The sequence below is a fragment of the Panthera leo genome, chromosome C2 (genome assembly GCF_018350215.1).
Source record: "Panthera leo isolate Ple1 chromosome C2, P.leo_Ple1_pat1.1, whole genome shotgun sequence".
Taxonomy (NCBI): domain Eukaryota; kingdom Metazoa; phylum Chordata; class Mammalia; order Carnivora; family Felidae; genus Panthera; species Panthera leo.
In genome coordinates this window covers 79021494-79045005 of record NC_056687.1, presented here as the reverse complement: position 1 = coordinate 79045005, position 23512 = coordinate 79021494, and the positions used below count along the sequence as shown (strand labels likewise).

Sequence of the window (23512 nt, the reverse complement as noted above, 5' to 3'; positions counted from 1 at the left end):
CGTTGTGGAGAGCAGCCGTGCAGGTCTCCCTTTAGGACATAGCCATGCACCTAGGGCTGGAAACGGAGCCCTCCGCAGATAGAATCTGTTGTTTCATTTAATTACTTTTCAAGATGCCGTTACCAGGAATTTTTATGTAAATACATATTTTATTCCCCGAGGCATGTTAATATGAGACAAAAATTATACAACACTGAAAGGAAAACAAAATGGCCCTTTTTACGAATTCTCTCTGTGTGTTCTTCGGCACATGCTATAGGATAACAAAGGTGCTCACTTAGCCAAAACCACTTTCTTTGGCATTCAGTTTGCAGAATCACAGGAATGCAGAATTGATACTCAATAGCTTAACGCGATTCAACTCAATGAACATTGACTGTTTGCCTTCTCTAGGGCAGGTCCTGAGCCCATGCTATACAAAGTACGGGCACCATTAATGAAACAGACACTTAAGAGTCCCTGTGATGTGCTAAAAGCATATAACCACCCTACTGGCTAGACAGTAATTGGTGCCTCGGAAGAGGTACTTATTTATTTATCAAGTACTTATATTGCACTCATTATATGTCAAGCACTGTTCCCTGTACCTCATTAACCCATATCATCCTCAGAACAGCCTTTTGGAATGTGAACTCCGGTGTGTATGCTCTTAACCACGATGCTGTGCTCTGAGGGGCGAGAGGAGAAAGAAGTTACTGTGGGCTCAGTGGATCAAGAAATGAGGCATCTGAACTAGGATTTGAGGACGTAGCACAGGCCCTCCAGGGGATGTCTGGGAATGTGTGTGTCTTCACAAGATCGAAATGTGTGTGTCTTTTGTAAGATCGAAAACAAAGCTCAGAATATGAGGAGCTTTGAAAGTCCAAGAGGGCCCTTCCACCTCATCTATTTTGTCTAAGTGGGGCCACCAGGCAAGTATAGGTGTGAGACCAGCATGGCAAGAACATGCTTCATATCCACAGCCGCACTCCCCTCAAGGTCAAGAAGCCAGCTGAGAAAACCTGCTGTGCTGAGAGAATGCCCTCAATGCACTAACCCAATTAAGCAAGATGTACCATTTCCCTAAGAAGTCTTCATTTCTCTCTTGGTGGAGGATGCTTCCCAAAATCAAACTGCCCGCCTTAGGACAAGCTTGTGACCCTTCAGATGCAAGGAATTCCGAGTTATATACATTTTTCTCGCTCCCTCGGTGAATCTCCTCTACTCTTATAAAAAGAATAACTTCTGGCGTACTTCTGGCCAGTCAGGGACGAGGCTCCTCTGAGAAGAGGATGAGCAGGAATACAGAGCCCGCTGTCGGAGCGCCCTTTGGCCGGGCAGGTGCTGAGGGAAGCCTCTCTACCCACCCCCCACCCCCGGAATCAGTGCCAGCCACCCACAGAGCTGCAGCTCCTCTGCCTTCCACGTGCAACTTGTTTGATCAACCGCCAAGACAAGCCCACTGCCCAGAGGCTGCACAGCTCTCTTTTTCAGATGCTCCCTGAATCTTGTGGAAAGACATTTGATTCCAGAGCCTGTGCTGAGTGCAGCCTCCAGTCCTGTCACCGATGCTTACGAACTGTCTCAATTTACCAACTGATTTTCTTCTAAAGGTTTTTTACAGTTTCCGGCCTCCACCACCATTACTCCCCTTTCCCCCACCCAGTTTGGCCTTTATTTAGGCCGATGTCAGGGGTATTTTTCGGAACGTGAATAGATCCAAAGATGCCTTTTTTTTTCTTTTTCTTTCCCTCTTGGAGTCAAGTGTTCACCTACTGAGAGCTTCATTCTCCCTCCACCTTTGTGAAGACGGTGATGTACAGGGTATCACCATAGCCTAGTATACGGGATTCCTGGCTCTGGAGTAGTAATAGATTGCCAGACAGTCCCAGACTGTCAGACTGGGCCAGACTGGGCCGATCACCGTTCACTCCCCTGAGCTTGTTTCCCCATTACCTAAAATGGGGGTATTAACTGTACCTGCCTCACAGTGCTTTGGGGATTATTACCTTCAATAATCTCTGTAAAATACTCACCTGCACACAAGCGCCCACGCAATAAATGTAGCCATTATCACTACTGGTAACAACATGAAGCTTTGAGGATGAATCATGCCAGACAAACTACATGGTTCTTCCTGCCAAACAAAGTATATGGCTCTTCCTCCGTATGATTTTATTTCACGTAGCCACAGGCCTATCCCAAAGGCAGTGATAACAAAGGGAAGGTGGAGAAAGTTCTAAGCTCCTTTATCCTAAGCTGAGTGGCTCCATGTTGTCCCTGACCCCCTCTCTTGTGATTCTTACTGGATATCTTTGGGGAGATGTCCGACGGGTACCGTGGATGCAGGGCGGATGGACGATTCCCCAGAGAAGTTAACTGAGTGTATAACATCCGCGTGTAAACTCACACTTATTCTTGCTCCCTTTCCTCGCCAGAGCTATCCGCGGAGCCTCCTAATCACACCGATTCCTGAGCGTCAGCTCCAGAGATACTGATTTTACGGTTCTTGGGCGGCGGCTGGGAGGATGAGCATTCTTTTTGAAGCTCCCCAAGTGATTCTGATGGGCGACCAGGCTTAAGAACCCATGACTGAGAGGATGGGCGGGCCCAGGGAGGAAATGGATATGCTCTACAGCAACCATGAGAAGGATCGATGGCAAACAGAGCCAGCAAGTGTCTGCCTAGCGGAAGCTTTGCCTCTGCTCAGTCTCTTCTCAGTGTGGCATTTGCAGGCAATACAAAACAAAAAGAAAGGAGGGGGGCCTCAGCATCAAGGATGTGAAAGCTGCCTCTAATCTTCAACTAGATAATAGGCAGGGGCCTCAAGACTGTAGCCTGAGGAACAACAAAGGCAGCTGGCATATGTGGGCTGAGGTGAAATACATGTACTGATGTGAGAGCCTCAATGTTAGGCTCTCTGAAAGGATGGAGATTTTCTTAGCTTTGCTTCCTATCAAAATAAGAAAGACATGTGGTGCTTTCTTATGAGTCTTTAGTTTCTGTGCTTGGGCACAACTTATCTCTTTTCTCCATGCTTTCTCGTTTCCAGTTTCCAAGTTATGGGAGATTATCTAGTTCAGTTCCAGCCGTCTCATTTTACAGATGGCAAAACTGAGTGATGCCTGACATCTCACAGCACGACACCGGCAGAGATCTTGTTCCCTCACGTGATACACCACGGTCTATTCGATACTCAGTTCAAGGATGGAAGAGATGACTTTGGAGTCTCTCCAGCTTTCCTACTGGCTCTGATTTCTCGACCAACGCCCTAACTATTCCCATGACACCCTGGCTAACCAGGTGTCTTATTTTCAAAGATGGCAAAAGTTTCTTTATTTTGAAGACATAGTTCTTACCTTAACTGCCCCAAGCACCGCGGCAGAAGGACCATGACCTTGCTGAGAGCCACCGCAAGCCAAATGATTTACTTAATTTTCCTTAAGTACTCAGAAGAAGAAAAACAATAATCTATATGATGGACTTTTGGCCTGCACCCATATCCTTTAGGAAAAGATGGAATTTGGCATAGCACATACTCTGATTTAAAGAAAAATGTTTTGTTCTGATGTATTTTGTCTAATTAAGAGTAAAAAAATAAAAGGATTGAATTTTTCCTATGCAATGTCATCTAGCCTTTGAGATTTTCACGTTAGATGGCCCAAATCATTTGTCTTATCTTCTGTGAAGCTTGCTAATGGATAAATCTAACCTTGGCATTATTATACTCATGACCTACATATAACGCAGATCTATCCCCCCTCATATTTGTATGTTCACTCAACGAACATTTTGTCGAGTATCTCCCAAAAACTAAGAGAGTTGCAGGGTACGGAAGTGGTGCACGGGGGATGTGCAAGGGAGTGAATCATGGACATTAAGGCTGTGGAGGCAGGACTTCAAAGAAGTTTTAAAAGCAATTCTCAGGGGATGGGCCAAGAGCAGTTAGCAGAGGTTTTGAGCACTATGGAGTAATACAATTTGACTTGCATTTTAAGAGGGAAAACATCTGATTATGGCTTACCCGTTCAGCAAACACCCTTTGAGCACCTTGCGCATGGTAGATGCCATGTTGGGCTCTGAAGACACAAGAATTAAAAACGGTCCTTGCCCTCAAGGAGCTCACAGTCTATTGAGTTGCCTTTCAGACTTTCCCACTAGATTGTGAGCTCCTGGAGGGCAGGCACTTTGATTCAACTGAAAAAAAAAAAAGTGTTAAGCTTCGGAACCTGGATTATAATTCCAGCTCTAGACTTTCTATTCTATTCACCTCAGTTAACTGATCTGTAAAACGGGACTCATTGTGCCTGCCCCACTGAGGACAGGGAACGATTAAATGAGGGAAGGATGGAATGCACTTGATGCAGCAGGAACTCTGGAAATCTGTTTCCATATCACAGTGTCGGGCACATGGTAGCCATTTAGTCCCCTTCTGCTTCCTGGCTGGTTGGAAGGATTTCAGCCTGGGGGCTGTAGCTAGCAGGTGTCGTCTCAGCTCAGTCAGTGATCAAGTTGCTTACTCCAGGCTGTGAACTACGGTCAGGGCCAGTGTTGGGTCCCGGATGCTCGGTTCCTGAATCCAAGGCATGCACCTTTCAAAAGTCAGAAACAAAGTCAAAAGAATATGACGAAATTTCCTCTCTGGCCAAAATGCTATTATTTCACCAAGGGCAACAAATCTTCTTGGCAGGGGAAGTTGATTTGCTTGTGCTCCTGTAAATCAATTGTATTTGCAGGTGACAAAGTCCTTCTCACAGCGGCTTAAAGAGGAAGTGTTGGCTGTCCCTGGCCTTTGTTTGACATTTTATTATTTCCAGAGCATTTTCACCATTCATGATCTCACTCGTTCCTAATAAAGTCTCTCTGAGGTCCCATTGTAGGAATTAATACCCTTTACTGTATTCATTCCATCACTAGGGACATTGAGATGCACCGAAGCAAAGTGACTTGCCTAAATCATATAGCTTCTTGTGCTGTAAGGGATTTGCTTTTACATCAAAGAAACTTTAGAAAGATATTATTAGTACGTTTTGTCTGGTTAGCACATGACAGCATATCAGGAGATCTGAGCTCACTTTTTGGCTCAGGGAGTGAGCTTAGGAAATTCAGAATGGGATTGCTAAAATGGATTTGCCTCTCTGACCTGTGAGATCACTGTGTCTCTTCCACTGACTGATCAGAAGATAAACCTATTCCATCATAGGCCATGTCTGCTACTCGAGGTGTTGTCAACATTTACATTCGCCAAAGTCTTAAATATTCATATAATCCTTCCAAGGGTAGTCATCTTCAAACCCACCTTGTGGAGTTTAAGTGGAACCTGCTTGGTCCAGAATAGGCGAATGAGGTCTAGAGAGATGATGTGACATAAGCTAGGTCGTGTGACAAGTATGTGGCAGATTTAGGGCTTAAATCCTATTCTCTGGCTTCTCAATACAATGTGTGTTATTAGAGCATGGCATCTCAGTCTCGATCTGGCCTCCTTGCTGTTTGCTGTGGGCTAGTCTTTCACTTTGGAAGTTAGAGCTTGGTAAACCTAAATCCACAAGCTTCTACATTTGCCATAGTGATGCTAGTATGAAGTACCGTTTAAGTGAAGTATATGTAGCTTCAAAGGGACCGTTCTACTTGCTTAAAGAGGAGTATTGACTTCTTTCCCACCTGTACTTTTGATTTTTCTAATGTCCCACCCCCCCCCCCCAGAATTGTTCAAGTCCCTTTAATCTGTAAGTTGGAAGCGAGAGGTTGGCCTAATTTCTATGTTCCCTTCGAGCATGAGCAATAACACGTTTCAAAGGATGGTAAATAGCGGTGTGAAATATAGATGGGTTCTATAAATACTCACCGAAATCCCTATAGTCAGAAACAGGTAGAATAAGAGAGTAGTCAAGGCATTCTTCTCTCCTTGCACTTCATTCACCTTCTTCTGGCGGTAGTTTGGTGACTAAGAACACAAAAACTAGAGCCACACAGACCTGGATTTGAATCTCGCCCCCTTCCCGTACTCCCTACAAGTCTGTAGGCAACCTGCTTAACTTTCCTGGGCCTTTGTTTCCTCATTTGTAGAAGGAGGTTTCGTTATACGACACGTAATGTATAGAATATCCATTTAGTACAGTGCCTGCGCATTTTTGAGTTGCTAATTTTAGATGTCTCTTGTCACTGTTATTATCTTCATCCAAGACCCTTTCTATTACCCCTTAGAATACTTCTATCCATTTCTTCCATGGGGAGCAGACGCTGGCTCTGGAAGAAGCCAGTTGGACGAAACCAGGTTCAGAGAGGGGAAATGATGAGCTAGCACCCAGCGACCTTGAGCAAAGAGGGACCTAGAACTCAGAACAGCCAGGCTTTCCTGTCCTTATCTTCTACATGTGTTCTTAGTCAGAAAAAGAAATTCTTGACTCCTAGTTACTGAGATGAAGGATTAAGTAACAGAGGCAGGAAGACACATTGAGCTGTTTCAGTCTGGTTTTTATGATAATGCTGCTTCATGTGATAAGTGCCTCAGATCCCCTGGAACGGGGATACCTTAGGAGCAGATAGAACGGACACTTGGAAACTCACAGCCATGCTTTTATGTAAAAACAGCACATGACACCACGGAACCTGCAAAAACAAATGAACAAACAAAGCCAGCTTCCATCATGACCCTCTCCCTTGTACAGCAGCACAGCTTGTGCAGCAAAATCCCAGGGCTTCTCCGCCCTGGCCCTCCTCCAGGCATCGAGCTGTTAGCATCAGAAATCATCACAACCACTTTGTGGCTCACTTTCTTCAGCCTCTCGGTAAAGCGACCCTTTTTAAAGTAAGCTCTATGCCCAGCATGGGGTTTGAACTCACAACCCAAAGATCAAGTCACATGCTTTGCAGACTGAGCCAGCCAGGTGCCCCAAAGCAACCCCTTTTTAAATATCAGCAGCACAAAAAGCGTGTGTTTCAGTTGACCTGCTGTGCCAGGGTCCTGGGCTGATCTGCAGACATGTTTCCCCATGTGGCCTCGTATATGGGATGACTATATCAGCAGACAGCTCCCTCACTTTCACTAAAATATTCCTGACATCTTCATGCATAGCACAGACAATGATATCACCCAAAAGGAACACAGAGATACATAAGAGCAGGAGGTCAGTTACATGTGTTTTTACCTGGAATGAAAGATGATAACTTTTCAACTTGACTCTCCTGTGTACTTCCTAGGGTCTTCACGGCTCTGGATGTTACATCTTGTTACGTCTCTGGATGCATGAATTCCATCTTTGTCTAAGACCTGATTAAAAGGCCACCTTCTCTGATGAGTGTCCCATCATCCCCCCAGCTTCAGCCACCTCCTGTGTTCTGACAGCAGGGATTAAACCATTTTACTTTGGATATTTTATTTTTGGATATTTCCAGATGTTTAATATTTCCTATTATATTTCCTAGAGGGAAGGACCCAAGTTTCAGTTATTTCCTTAGCACTAATACTTACTAGGCACATAGCAAATGTACTTTCAATAAATGTATTATGCACAAACATCTCCTCAGTTAGGCTACCTTTTTTGTGTTACTAGAAGCTTTCTAAGTCCCATCTAGTAAGTGAAACAGTTCTATCCTTAACATGATGCATGTACTGTAACATCTAGTTACTTGTTTGCCACAAGGCTCCCATATTTATATCCAAGAAGCATTGAAGTCTGAGTCCATAACGTTAAGCATTTTCCTGAGGGCTGAGGCACTGCTGAATGACCTAGATCAGTCACTGCATTATATTTTTTTTTATTACAGAAAGAATAGAGGGGCGCCTGGGTGGCTCAGTCGGTTAGGCATCCGACTTCAGCTCAGGTCACGATCTCACAGTTTGTGGATTCGAGCCCCACATCGGGCTCTGTGCCGACAACTCGGAGCCTGGAGCCTGCTTCGGATTCTGTGTCTCCCTCTCTCTCTGCCCCTTCCCCGCTTACACTCTGTCTCTCTCCAAAATAAATAAACATTAAAAAAATTAAAAAAAAAAGAATAGAATCCATAATAACTTGCTTCCTACGTATTACACTGCAGAGTTAGAATGACAGAGATAGGTACAGAGTTTTTGATGATATTCATGGTGGTGTTATAGTAATAACCTTTTGCATGTTTATGGCACTTAATTATATCAAACCATTTCATTATGACTGGAGTGACACTTTGGACCCCATCCTTCTGGGTCTTAATATCTAGTTACTGGAAGTTGGGAGACAGTTTCTGGAATCCGTCTGGTTGGGTACAAATCCTAGCTCTTTCTCATACTAGCTCGGTGACTTTTAGCACATTATTTAGCTTCTCTGTGTGTTTCCTCATCAGTAAAGGGAGGAAGCAAAAGAATTTATGTCATTGGATTACTCCAGAGGTTAAAGGAGAGAACGTATATACAGAGTGATGATTCCACAAATGTTACTGTATAATCTTCACACGTTGTGTGAGACCCCAGATGAAGAAGATTCTCGCCATGTGACAAGTACCTCTGAAAGGCATGTCATTAGGAAACAGTAGCTGATACAAAGGAGAGAGGAGGGATTAAAGCCAGCCTGGTTAGGACTCTGAGCTCACCTGTAGCAACAAGAAGCTCACAGGGTCAGCATAAACTGAGGAGGAACACCCTTTGCTAATAAGCGGAGGGAAAGGAGCCTTGTGCGGGGATGGTACCAGCCCAGCCTGACAGAATCTCTGTGGACCACATCTGTCTGTGCCAGCTGTTGGCAGCCTGTGTAGGCTCGCTGAGAATAACAGCAATGATTTTCACTTTATAGCAACTTCCATCTTGGGAGCTCAGAATGCTGCATAAATGTAGATTAGGGCTCCCAACATTTTTGCCAAGAATGAGCATACTTTATAGGGCATCAAGAATGCATCACTGTCTCCACGAGTCTTTCATGGTAGAAAGTGAACTAACTGGTTTTGACTTAGACCTGCTTTTCCGATTTGAGCTTTCCTTGTGATTCCACCACTCATTTTCTAGGTGACCTTGGGAAACTCAGTTTCCTTCTGGACCCTCAGTCGTTGTGGTATTAATAAAGTGACTCATGTGCCACTAAGTGATCTCTAGTGTGTCTACTGTTTCTAAAATTTGCCGAGAGTCTGCAAGGATCAGAAGTTTCCTCCCAAATAGACTACTGCCTGACACGTTTTGGAAAGGCTCTAGGTCTCGTACAATGGGATACTTTCATAGTACGTCTTTCATGGTTAGGCCATAACCCGGCAGACAAAAAATATTACCTTGGTCACTAGAACATAGCATTATCTTTTAGTTTTCACATGCAAGAGTATTAGTGTCTTCGGCAGGAGTTTACCTTGGCCCACCTTTCAGTACAGTGCTATTTATCATTTCCTTTTACTATTTTAAGATTTGGCATTAACACTCTGGCTTGTATCAGAGACTGATGAAGGAAGTAGTCTTTTTTTGTTTTGTTTTGTTTTTTTAAGTAAGTAGCCTTTTGAAGGGCAGTTCTACTTCGCCCGGTGAATCCTGAGTGAAGACCTCAAAAATGACCATGCCTCTCAAAGTCCTGTGTTCGGTCTCTCTGCAGCAAGATTGCCCAGGATGTTTGCTATTTTCTCGGTTGCCATCCTTCTACAAAGACGAAATACTACATCATAAAATGTAGTATTTGTCCTTAGGAAGGGTTCCTCTGATAGCTCAAGGCTTTGTAATATATGATTAAATTCTCCTGAAAAAAAAAAATCAGAAAATCCCTCTGATAAAATGCAGATGGGTCAAGCAGCTGAGGCACTTTGTGTGGTGATTAAATATGCCCTTTCTGGAATTGATGGCTAGATTCAAATCCCAAATTCCCAGGTGCAGTCAGGGCGATCCCTGTGCCTCAGTTTTCTCATTTGTAAAATCGGAACAGTGACCATCTGATGGGGTGGCTGTGATGAGTAAATGAGTTAATGTAAAATATTTTGAACATTGCTTGTTGCCTGCTACCCACTCCGTATTCCTTACTTATTTTCGGTCTCATCGGTTATACCTCGATAAATATATAAATTAAACACTTATGCGTTTCCACCTTTCAGAGTTTATGGAGAGGGATATCCCTTCAAGAGAATTACTGTTATTTGAATCATGGTTGATAATCCGTTAGAAGCATTAAAGTTCCTGGTCTTTCAAATCACTATCAGAGTGTGCTCGTGTTCCCTCTGCCACGGTACTGATAAATGACACTGAGTCACCCATTTTCCCTGATCCACCTTCCTGCCACATTTGAAAGACATTCGGAGCTCCGATCTGATGGATTGTTTGGGAGCATTTAATACAAGTCATGAGTAGCTGTTACATATTAGCATGCAGCATGTATCACTTTAGGTATTATTCACAATCGCCCTAACGTGGGGCATTCCCTTTCTCCTATCTGCCCCCTAACCCCATCTACAGATGCAGAAGCTAGTGCTAAGAGACATTTAAAAAAAATGTTATATACAAAAGAAGTGGTATAACTTGCTATTTGCCCCAGATTTGTCTGCTTCTGAAGCCCACACTTTCTCCATTACACCACAATCAATGTTTCTGAAAGTAGAAGGGGCCACATTGGTCTCCAACCTCTGATATAATTAGCATCATGCTTTAATCAGTGAGGTTGACTGTCTTGATTAACCTTTATGATAGATCATGTAAGTTTCATATCTCTAAATGAATATATAGAGGCAGCTGTAAATTAGTGGAAAAACACTGAGCTTGGATCAGAAGACTCATGTTTAACCCCTGGCTCTGACACTTACTATGGGTGTGATTTTGGCTAAGTCACTTAACATAGTCACTTAAACCACTAACTTGGTTTGTTTCTTCTTATAGAAAACACACTCTCATGGTCTGGAAAGTATTCACTGAAATCTAGTGTGTGTGAGTATTATACCGGGGTTCTTCGTTGGCCAGAAAGGAGCATAGAACTACAAAGCGTTTTCTCTCTTTCCTTCAGGTCCTAAAATCAAGCTCCCTGATCCTCTTGGCATGTTTTTGGTATGCTCCAGTCCAGTGTAACCTCTCTTTCTTCTGAATCCATATTATCCATTGATCTGTTCACGTGATATTTATACAACATAGCATATCTTTGAGGATGATAATAATTTCTTAATTAGTGAAGGCAGCAAATTATTTACATGGACCTTCTCATTGCACTCATGAGGGAAACCCAATTGACCCCATTGTATGATCAAGGCAACTAATATTTAGTCAAATGAAACATCTTGCCCTGGGTCACGATGTTGGTAAGTAGGGGATGTGGGATTTGAACCCAAGCAGGTAGGTAGCCCCGAGAGCTTATGGTCTCAGGTGTCTAAGCCATACTGACTACCATCAACAGTCAATGCTTTGCTTCATTCTTTTATTTCTCGTTCATGAGCCTCGACTGCCTGACTGGTTTATGAAGTCCTTTAAGTGGATGTATCTCAATCATCTTGATGATTGCCTTAATGCCTCATTACTAGTATTTGTGGATAATTTAATGTAGTTTTCACCAGAGACTACAGTTTTCTACACCACTCAAATAGCCTAGGAGCAAGGACTTTTGACTCCTTCTTCTTCATCTCCAGCCAGAAGCTAATCTTCCCACAATGTTGGACTACTTTGATTTGATTTTTGCGGGTCAGGCAACAAACCGTTTCTCTGTTATTCTCATTGAGACACCTCCTGCCTCCCTGCCGGGGCCCAGAAATCCACCGTGATCCACGCGTCTGTCGGAGGGCGCACTTGTTTGCAGCCGCCGTTGGCATTGTTACCAATCAAAACACACGCCCTTTCTCTGCATCCGAAGTGCCTTGGATCGCTGAGCAAGAACCTTTCTGACTCAAATGAAAACCACCTTGTGTTAGGTGAAATATGGGGAGTTAACCATTTGTTGGCTGGCGTGCATTTCCCACGAAAAACTCAAAAACAGAAATTCACCTCAGCCATGGAAAGTGATGTGCCAAGCGTCATATTTGCATATCAAAACCGAAAAACTGATTTGCATGTTATTTCAGTGTCTTGTGTCACGTTCAGGCATCTGTCAAGCCCACTAGATAGAAACAGCTTGTACAGTAGGAAAGTGTTTCTGTGCATATCAGACTGAAAATCTAGGTGCCTTTACTGTTTTCAACAAATTGTCGCCACGTCAGGTCGTCCATTCCCTTCTGGCTTCATATGTGAAAATACTAAAGAAAAGGCAGAAATCCCACGTTTTATAAAGTCTACTTATGAGTTTCTAAGGGTCATCCATTTTCACTATAAATAATGTAGAAAATTTAAAAATTATAAGTAAAAAAAAAATTACTCATAATCCCACCATCCTAGCATGAGCTGTTAACATTTTGGTATCGTTCCCTCTAGTATCTGCTTTTTGACCCCTACTTACATAGACACTCACACTGGCACTCTTACATATATGTTTTTATTCATTTGTAAATATTACATGTTCTCTTTTAATAGCTTCCCATTTTTTAGCATGATAATGGCAAGAATTATGAGACAGGCTAAGGAATTGGTAAAACCCCATTTTGAACACAGTGGATTAGAACCACAGTCAGATCCAGAGTCCTGTTAAGAGAGACACTGTGATGTCTGATACAGTTTTATTAAAAATGTAGCTTTTGGTTGAGGATAGCTCTTCTCTGGGACAACAGATAGAAATCAGCTTGTGGTGGTAAAACTATTTTTCCCAATGTTGGAGCACCTAGCTCTCTTCGCATCGTCCCAGGCAACCGAATGGAGATGAACCATCCCCCCAGAAGTCACTGCCAGGCACTAATGGAGCATAGCTAAGACCAAGATCTGGTTTAGTTTGAAAACAACCTTGAACGACAGTTCATTCCATTCATCAAACATTTATGTCTTGCATCTCATTGAGGTGAAACCTACCAATGGAGATAATGTCTTGTATTTGCCTTGCCATTATTATAGCTAATCCCTTATACTTATGTAACATGCATAAGTCCTAATTAATGGGGGAGGGTGGATGCATGTGTGTTTTAGCTAAAGTATTGTGGAAACAGCTTCTTTTAGCCTTGGGTAGGAACAGCATATATAAGAGAGGAGTAAAATGAGAGAGATCTTATCACCCCATGGAGGCAAGTCATTTTCTCCCTTAAGGAGGCCCTGCCTGAGAGCAATGAAATGGGAACTGTGAGTTAGACTGGCAAGAGATCTCTGATCTTCCTTCTCCGATGCTGAGGATCTGGGTTTCTTGCCTGTCACCTTTCCTACTTCTTTCCTACCACGTGGGACAGCATCTGTAGTTGTGTCTCTTTTTGCCTGAAACTCATCTAGGCAGGAAAACATGAGGGAGGCTACTTTTTCCAGGGAGCCCAACACGAGAGCCTCGCTGTGCAATTTATCTTTTGGTGCGAAAGGCTAACACGTGGAACCGTTGACCATTCGGAGAGCCAGCAAAACGTACATTCAGTGAATGGTGTGTATTTCAAGGTCTGTAGTCAAAAGAACTCAGGGGAATCCCACCTCTCGCTAACACAGTTAATGTGACGTTCAGATAGACTACCCTGAAGTGCTTCACCAGCAAGTACAGAAGCAGAGCATTACTTGGGAGAGCATATGACTCTGCAGACATTCCACTTCCAAGAAGAAAATCATCTTTGTTAGTGGTTTGTATGCTGTCCCTCCTGGTAATTAGAACTGCCATCTATGTGATGGTTAATATCTTACAAAGGTCCTTCATATGAAATAGATGTTACTAACTTCCAGTTGGTGGGTGAGAAGATCAAAAGTAGAGAAACAAACACCAGAGGACTGAAAGTGTGCCTTAGATGTCAGGCCTGGGAACACGCATGTTCCAAGCCCCGGAACTCTTGAGGCTACCTGTTTGAGAGTGGTGGGTGTGGAGAGGAACCGCTTTCTGTCTGCTCAGGCTGCGTCAGGGTCGCACCCTTGTGCGCCAACAGCACAGCCTGGTACTTCCCCCTGGCTGCCGTAACATCTAGCACGCTATAACTCAGAATTGCCCGTCCTTGGCTGTGACTCCCAATCTGGTTTAAGAATGGTGATTTGGAGGCATCGGTGTTTGGCATAGGAAAGGGAATATGCGGAAGAGGTTGTAAGACTGTTACACTTTCGAAAGTGGAAAGGTGACTGGAATGGGTTTCAAAGTTAGAATCAACTTTTAAAGTCAAAACTTCTGGGTCTCCCTCCTTGCAGCCTTGCTACGCATTCTCCAAGAAAATAGGACTTAAGAATAGAAGGCCTAAGAACACACTTTTATGCTCCTATGCAACCGTGAGGAGCATTCAGTTATGGGTTTCTAGTTGCTAATAGGCAGTTCCCCTTTCCCCTTCTTTCCCTGTGGCCCACTCACTGCTTTTAACCTGAGGCAGAGTGGGTGTGCAGCAAATCTTCGGCCCTTGGCCTGAAAGGGTGCTCCTTCCATTAAAAGTAAGACGTCGAGAGTAGAGCTTGATAATTCAGTGAGAGTCAGAAAGGAGAAGCAGCCTCAGGAAATTGCCAACTGCAAACTTGACACAGTTAAATAGGAGGGGGGATAAAAAGAAGGAAAATATCAGAAATATATTTTTTTCTGGCAGGCTTTCAGCTCCAAAATGGGACTAATTCTACCTTTTGAAAGAAGATAATTTCAATGTTTCTTTTTTCAAGAACACATAATTGAAGTTATTTTCCCTCTGAGAGAAGGAACCTCTTGTACATCATTACAAATGGACAAGAAAAGTGAGCAGCTCTGGTCCCCGAGTGATAGAGTATTCATTATCATGTAATCTCTCTGAATATCTTGGCTGTCTTTTCCCAGTGTTTATCTGCCTGGGCGGTGCTTCTCTGGTAAGGTTCAGATTTGTACTAAGTTCAAGTTATCTAGCACCTTGTAACTAGGAAATGAATGGTGGGTCAACACTCACAGGAGAAAAATGACCCACACCGAGGTCAGTATCACAGTCACTCAGGAAGCTGGCATGATGACAAAGAGAGGGTAGCCATTTTGTAAAATGGATCCTTAACGCATATATTTAAATAGTAAATCAGTGGTGACAAAGATTAAAGGTGGTGGGTGTTCTCCTTGGGGTCTTCACTGTTTGCACCCCAGTGCAGGCTGTTTACTATGCTTCTTGTTGCATTTAGGAGGGATGGTGAAGTTCTTCTTGGCTCCCCCCGAGGAGGGGTGAGCATCAGGCGTTTAACCTTTGTTTGTTCTTGATTTTCATGCCCTACATGTAGTGAAAGTTCAGTAGGCTGCAGAAACCCTGTGACCTGCCAGCTGCTTACTCAGATTCAGAATGCTGAATGAAGTTCTAGATTGTTTCAGGGGATGCTGACAAGTGGTTTAAATCCTCCTGTAAATGGAAATCTCTAATGATGATGTTTCCACTTACTCAGTGTGTGTCTGTTTTTATAGACTACAAAGTATCCGAAAATATGAATTATCTGTGATTTCCCTATAAATATCTGTAATGATATATGCCCTGCATATTATGGGCACAAAAATAAGATAGGGTAGAATCAAAGGAATCTTTGAAAACATCATTTTGCACAGAACGCTACTAAGGCTCGGGGAATAGAAGTGATTTGATCAAAATTACTGGACCCGTTAAAGGCAGAACGCAGATTAGAGAGATAAATAAGCTCTTCTGTGCTTATGGGTTCCTATGTAAGAATATGTAAAACACTTCAAATACTGTCATTGTTACATAAATGTGATGGATATTGTTATTTGTGTTAATCTGGCAGTTTCCACGCTCACCAAGGATTCCATCCATATCACTTTGTTTGCAGAAATAGTCCTCATTTTTGTACAGCCTCACCCATAACTTTTACCAGGGACCTAGATCCAAATTTGGCTACAGTATTCATAATAAGCCTTCCCCGGAATATTATCACCTGGGCCACTAGCAAGAAAAAAACCATGACAGAGAGGAACCAGTTGCAGATGCTTGGACATTTTCCATTTTCTGACACTTCTGTATCAAGAAAAAAAATTTTTTTTTCCTTATCTGAGGGTAAAAAACTTTATTGTAAAAAAATTAAAATATAGGAAAATAGAAAGAATATAAACCAGTCTCCCATTACTTTCAACCATGAACCTTTGAGCATATTTCCTCCCAGTCTCCCTTCTGTAACAGTTTGAGGCAGGCCAGCCTGGTCAGTGGATCGCTCTCCACAGGGTGTGTTTCTCCTTTCTCGTGCCTCCCATGGCCACATCTAACTGCGAGGGAGAATGGAAACTGTAGTCCAGCCATGTGCTCAGAAAGAGGAGGAAGTCAGTTTCGGTGAGCAGGTAGCGGTCTCTGCTTACTTAATGAATATCAGGGTCCTTAAACATAATAGCCATTAAATTGCTCAGAAATGCCATGCTGTCTGGTTGCATTTTTAAGGCATCATTGGCCTTGGTGTTTGAAGATGTTGCCAATATGTATATTTCCAAAATGTGTCTTTAGTAAAGTGAACACCCAGTTCTAAATCTCCTGATGGTTCTCTGTTTCCTAAAACAGTGTAGACATTGACCACAGGTCATTTCTCTAACCTCATCATCTAGCTCTGTTCCTCCTCTATTTCTTAACATTTGTTTTTTCTAATATGCCTGTTCTTTTCTACATGTTACTCTTGGAATGTCTTGACTTCCTTCCTTCCTTCCATCCTTCCTTCCTTCCTTCCTTCCTTTCTTTTTCTTTCTTAAATTGTTTGAAATCTATTTATCCTTCAAGATCAAACTAAGAGGATATATCCTTACTGGCAGCCTTCTCCCATCTCAGAACATTGAACTCATCCCTGTGGCTTAGTATTTACACTTACTGTAATTTTCTACTTTCATGTCTCTTGTTTCCTAAACCATGAGTTGTCAGAGGCGGGAATCATGAATAATTTGAGTTTATGATAGTGCTTGGCACTTGGCAATTTCTTAGGAAAGGTATGTTTAAGAGAACTTTGAAGCAGTCTTCTGAAATCCACTTCTCAGTAACTCATGTGTAGGTCATATAATGGGTTTTGTTTGTTTGTTTTTTGCCTTTTCTAGGAGTGGCAGACATTTCAAAGAACACTCATATTAGTGATTAATATTGATACTTATAAGAATATGTAGAGGCTTTGTGTTTGCTCCGTAGGACTTTTGTTTCACTAGTTAGCAGTAAACCTCTACTCTGAAAAAAATCCAAATTACTCCAAAATAACAGAGCTTAGAAGGGCCTGCGATGGCCCTGGAACTGAAGACCACTGTGGTGTCGTTGAAACATGCCTGACTCGCACAGCCCCTGGCAGCAGTCGGGGCTCCACCGAGGGAGCTCACTTTCCCTCTCTGGGCCTCCATTTCCTCATGAAGCAGGATTACCTATTACACAGGGCTGTTGCATAAACATTTGAGATTACGTGTATGTGAAAACAGGCACCTTGAAAAGGGTCACAAAAATGCAAGGAATTATTATTATGCTGCAGTGAGTATATTGCCGATACCATACACGTCTCCATGTTTGAAGAAAGAAAAAACAGTACAATCCAACACATCCCTTCCAGCCCCCACCCCACAAATTTTCCATTATATTCTATTACCCAAGCACAATGCTGGAAGCTGCTTATCAAAAGATGAATTGGGCATCTTAGGATGCACTGCGTTCTGGGTGCTACTGAGAAAGAGAAATTGAAGTGAGAGAAACCCTAAAGTAATTACAGGACCTGAACTTCAAAGAAAGCCCTGGGCTGCGTCTTCCTTGGTGTGACAGACACATGGACACTAAGGAGTCTGTGTTTTTACCAATACATATTCTTCATGCATGTTAAGTTTTGTGCCCTGTTTGGGGATGGAGGCCAGGGGCGGAGCGGGGACGAAATTCTGTGGCCAAATAACGTTCACAAGCACTGGGAGAGATGTTGTCTTGGGGTCCTTCCTCATACGAAATACCAGGAATCCAAGGTTAGCATGATAGGGGATTAGAATGTAAAAGAAAAGGAAAGTGACTTTCCAAATGTGGTACTTCAGAAACTGTATTGCAAAGCTAATAGGGAGTAATTGGAGAATAAAAGGAATGGCATATTTTTCTTAAAATCTATGAAGTCCTGACAAGGGGAGTACTTGGAAATAACCTCTCCTTGTAACGTAAGTGCTAAGGGTAGAATCTGAATTGCTGGCAGAGGACAAACCTGGCCTTCCGGCTGCCACTGTTTATGTTAAAAGGCAAGCATGTATATTAGGCCACACAATGATAAAGTGTGTCCATTCCCTCAGGGTCTGCCCTAAGACTGGGAGCAGGAATTATCAGGTTTTCCTTAATGGTTGTTGATTTAAAATAAAACAGCCAACGCCATTGACATTACAGGTAATATTTCAGACATTTCTCCACTTTCTCCATGGGAAGCAATGTTTGGTTGGAAAAAATGCCTGGCTTTTGGAGTCAGATGACACCCTCTTTGGGGCTCAAGTTTTCTCCTTATTGCAAGTCTGAAAAACATGATGTAGGTCAGCTTCCCATCCATGCCTTCAGTTCTGTCACCTGAACTGGGATTATCCCCTCCCTCAGAGGCAGGTTGAAGGTCCAGAGAGAGTCCCTTTGTGACCATGGTTTGAAAGTAGGTAAGCTGTCTATAGCATGACATGCAAAAGCTCTCTGATTTCAATCCTCTTAGCAACTGCGAGATAACCTGGACAGGCCCATTCTACAGAAGGGAATCTGAAGTCATCCAGGGTTCACAAGCTCACCTGAGGACCCCAAGCCAGTGCCTGAGTTAAACCTCTGTCTCTAACCATAATGTCACCACCTCGCAAGTCCCTTCACTCTCTGGCCACACATATTTTAGGATAAGCTCCCCACCTCCTTCCAGTCTCATGGCTCTCCCGTCCTCCCTGTGCTCCAGAGAGAACTTTCTAATCTGATTAGCTCACCTCGCTGCTGAAAATCCCTACTGTGGTTTCTGTTGCCTGGACATTCCTACCTGAGGGTCTGTAGATATGTTTCCCGTGGCTTGTGAGCTTCCTGAGATTATAAGTAAATTCAGTGTGCGTTTTTTTTTTGTTTTGTTTTGTTTTTTTAATGTTTATTTATTTTTGAGACAGAGAGAGACAGAGCATGAACAGGGGAGGGGCAGAGAGAGAGGGAGACACAGAATCTGAAGCAGGCTCCAGGCTCTGAGCAGTCAGCACAGAGCCCGACGCGGGGCTCGAACTCACATACCGCGAGATCGTGACCTGAGCCGAAGTCGGACGTTTAACCGACAGAGCCACCCAGGCGCCCCCCAGTGTGCGTTTTTACGGATGTCAGTCTCTCTCTGCCAAAAGGGAGCTCAGCTCATCAGGTTTTCAGAGTTGTCTGTGGTCTCACACAGGGCCTAGAGCCCTTGGCCCCTAGGGAGGCCCTCAGGTACGGCATGGTAGTCATTAGCTGGCCCTTCCTTTCTTTCGCCTCTTCAGTCTTAAACACAGAACCACTTGCCTTTTTTCCCATTCACACCCAACTGCGTCGCACCTTTGGCCTTTTGCTTCTCTCAGGGCCCCCATCTGACCTGGGTTGGAAGCCTGTTCCAGGGCTTTGCTAGTATCTGACATATCTTTATCGCTTGAATTCCTTGCATTTAAAAAGTTGTACTTCATGGATTGCAGAAGTAGAATTACATATTGTAAAAGAAACACAAATTTAGAAGTTGAAAGGTCCCCGGGATTCCAAACCCAGAGATAAATCCCCTTTAACACTTGAGTGTATGTCCTTTCAGACTTTTTTCCAACCTATATATAGAACAGTACTTAGGGGCACCTGGGTGGCTCAGTCAGTTGAGCGACCGACTTTGGCTCAGGTCATGATCTCCCAGTTTGTGAGTTCGGGCCCCGCGTCGGGCTCTATGCTGACAGCTCGGAGCCTGGAGCCTGCTTTGGAATCTGTGCCTCCCCATCTCTCTGCCCCTCTCCTGCTCATGCTCTGTCTCTCTCTCTCAATAATAAATAAATGTTAAAAAAATTTAAAAAAAAATAAAAATAAAAAAAAGAACAGTACATAATTAAACTGTACTTACTTTACAAAAATGGGGCCATCATTTACACTTACTATCCTATAACTAGATCTTTTCCTTTGATCGCATGGCCATGTCACCTTTTCATACCTTGCAGATAGATTTGTAATGTACCCTTTTAAAAGCTTTTCACATTCCATTGTATGTATCTATCATTGTGCATTTAAGTGACCTCTTACCCGTGGATGAATAGTTACATTGTTACTTCAGGTTCCTCCTTTTTTTTTCAAATATGGTTCCTGTGACTGGCCTTGGTCATATAATTTTATGATTATTTCTGCAAAATTTTCCTAGAAGTGATAACATCTGTGCCATTTAAAGTTTAATATCACTAGCAAATCGTTCCTCCAATGTTCAAATGCTATTTGCACTTTAGAGGAGACCTTAAATTTAACATTTAATGTTTATTGAATAAATGAGTCTAGGATGGGCTCTTGTCCTGGGTTTATCATAACTAGCCCTGCCCTGATCTTTTTGGGTGTTAAATTTCCTTATCTCACAATGAATAAAAGATTCCAGCATGCAGCTCTATTTTTTTTTTTTTTTTTTTTTGTCTCTGTCACCGGACACATACCGTAGTTTATTCACTGTTGTCCGTTCTCCATCCAGATTGTGTCCAACAATGAAATAAAATCCCAATGTAAGATTAGTAACCAACATAAAAAAAAAATTGAGGGCCTTTTAAAGGCTTTCTGCATGTCCATACTCGCAACTTCCTGTGCATTTCAAATACCTAAAAAATGAAAAATAAATATAGAGAAAGGTCCAAACGGGTGCCAAGTAACAACTTGACATATGCTTAAGTGGCGTTTTATGCCTCAGACATCACACAAATAATCAACATGTATCTTGGAGTGGTTGAAATACATGTTGGTAGTAAGGATGAAACACTTGTACAGGTATTTGTACTTTGTAGGATTTTCACATCTAAGAACTCATTTAGTATAAGGAGGACAACAGGTGAATGAATATGCAGCTATAAGTTTTGTTGAACTGATTCTTGTAAACTGTTCATGAAAGGAGAAATTCTTGATAACAACTTAAGGATGCATAAACAGAGAGGGAGACAAACCATAAGAGACTCCTAAATACAGACAACAAACTGAGGGTTTCTGGAGGGGAGGTGGGGCGGGGGGGATGAGCTATATGGGTAATGGGCATTAACGAGGGCACTTGTTGGGATGAGCACTGGGTGTTATATGTAAGTGATGAATCCCTGAATTCTACTCCTCAAACCAATACTACACTATATGTTAACTAACTTGGATTTAAATTAAAAATTAAAAACATAAAAGTAAGAAGAATTTACATTCTCAGTCCCAGCTTTCTCCATTAGTCTTCATGGCCATCATTATTTCTTAACTTTTTAAAAAAATGTGTATTTATTTATTTTTGAGAGAGACAGCATGCACACAAGCAGGGGAGGGGCAGAGAGAGAGGGAGACAGAGAATCCGAAGCAGGCTCTGGGCCCTGAGCTGTCAGCGCAGAGCCCCACATGGGGCTTGAACTCACTAACTGTGAGGTCATGAGCTGAGCCGAAGTTGGATGCTAACCCAACTGAGCCAGCCAGGTGCCCCACTTCTTAACTTTTTATAAGTTTTTTCTGTTATAAGCACATTGATTAAAGATTCTGGGATGTGATACCGGAAATGGTCAAAGTTATAATATACGCAAAGGAAAACAGAATTATACGTTATACATTCCCTTTTATTTACATCATGCGAAGCTACTTTACATCTGGCATCTGGCCTTTCTTTTTTCTCTACATACTTTGGATTCTTGGTCAAACATCTCAGATAATCTTTCCCCTGACACTTGACTCCCTGACAGCGCTATAATTCTGGCTCGCTCACCTATTTAAACACCAACCCAGTATCAGCGCTTGATTTACCTCCCCCATTTGGTATGTGGCTGTTTGTAGTACTAGGGGGAAAAGCTACTCAACCACCTTAACCAGAGCACAAGGCCATTCACTTTCTGCCCCCCTGTACCCCATAAGATCCATCCCATCTCCTATCTCAAGCTTTATACAAGCTGCAGAAATACGCTACTGCCAGGAGCTCCTTAAACCAGTTAGCCTTTTCTCACCTGAATATAAGAACCACTGCCTATAAGTTTCCTGCCTTTTAGCTGAATAAGTCCTAGTCTGCACCTGCCTCTTCTCTGGAATACTTCCTTTCAGGCTACATGAGAGGTCCCTTATGTACCCTGATTGTGCAGTTCCTATAGTTGCTTTATCTTTAATTATTAATGTGCCTGTACCTCTCATTTGACTGTAAACTCCGTGAGGGGGGAAGCTCAATTTATTCATCTTGTTTTTATAAATATACAACTGCTCCATAGTGACTGCTTAGCAATTACTGAATGCAATAGATTCCTACTGTTGTAAACATGGTTTTCTAAAGCCCGGTAGATGACTCATCTCACTAAGACAGGTGAATACTGACAATGATGTGTCCAAGATCAGACACCGAAGAATGTTAAAACTGATTCTAAAACCCAGATCTCTTAGTAGCCATGTCCAGTACCTTCTCCTGTACAATGCAAACGCTACTTGATTGCTTTGATTGTCTAGATTGCATTTAAAGAGCTAACTGTGTGTTTTCTGCCTTTCAGAGTGGACAAACAGGATCCATGGGGCCTCCAGCTGTTCCCCCTTCATTCCGCCCTGAAGATGAGCTTGAACACCTAACCAAGAAGATGCTGTATGATATGGAAAATCCACCTGCTGATGAATACTTTGGTGAGTGGGGTTGAGAGCTGGCTTCTGAAGTGAATGCCTTGTTCGGTTTTTCTTATTTGATAATGAGGAGTATCAACATCTCCACTGGCAAACGATTTGGGTCTAGATGCAGTGGAGTTCGAATGCACATGCACAAAACGGAAGGTCCTGGAAATTGCTTTGTGAGACTGCCATAAATGTGATATCTGTTCAGCTCATACTAAAAGCACAAGGGTATTGTACAGTTTCTTGGAATACAAATTTGATTTTAAAACTAATTTTTGACAATTTGTAAGCTTCTCTAAATTAGGCAGAAATAGGATTTCTGTATGTGTTCAGGCTCCTCACTGGTCTAAATATTTATATACGTGCAAGGACATCTGGGTGACTCAGTCGATTGAGTGTCAGATTCTTGATTTTGGCTCAAGTGACGATCTCACGGTTGGTGAGATCGAGCCCCATGTTGGGCTTTGCTCTGACATTGTGGAACATGCTTGGGATTCTGTCTCTCCCTCTCTCTTCACCCCCCTTTTCTCTCTCAAAATAAATAAATAAACATTTTAAATAAATAAGGACATAAATATTTATATACAAAATACAGAATTGGATAGTGTCTAAATTCTGTACTCTCAATTCTTTCCCTCTGAAAGTTTGGGAAAAGATGTCCCACTGTATTTTTTTCAACCTTCTCCCCTCTCCAAATCTGTGAACAATTATGAATGGTTATTTCATCCAGTCCGTTAGTGTAATGTGAATTTATGAACTAAATGCCAATTAAGAGGTGTTATGAATACATAACCTGTACTCGGAGGTTGTAATTATTCAGGAGAGATAAGAAAAACACATAAGTAATGACTAATCTTGGTAGAAAACCATAAGA

At 42.6% G+C, this 23512-nt stretch overlaps 1 protein-coding gene across 9 annotated transcripts in view; it reads left to right on the top strand.

Moving 5' to 3' along the window:
• LOC122229688 (LIM domain containing preferred translocation partner in lipoma) overlaps nt 1-23512 on the top strand; it is a 680467-nt gene that overhangs the window by 497855 nt on the left and 159100 nt on the right. For all 9 annotated transcript variants that reach the window (XM_042955071.1, XM_042955069.1, XM_042955072.1 and 6 more), the window contains one exon: nt 22527-22653. In XM_042955071.1, coding sequence (XP_042811005.1) covers nt 22527-22653 — 127 coding nt within the window. The remainder of the gene's footprint in view (nt 1-22526; nt 22654-23512) is intronic.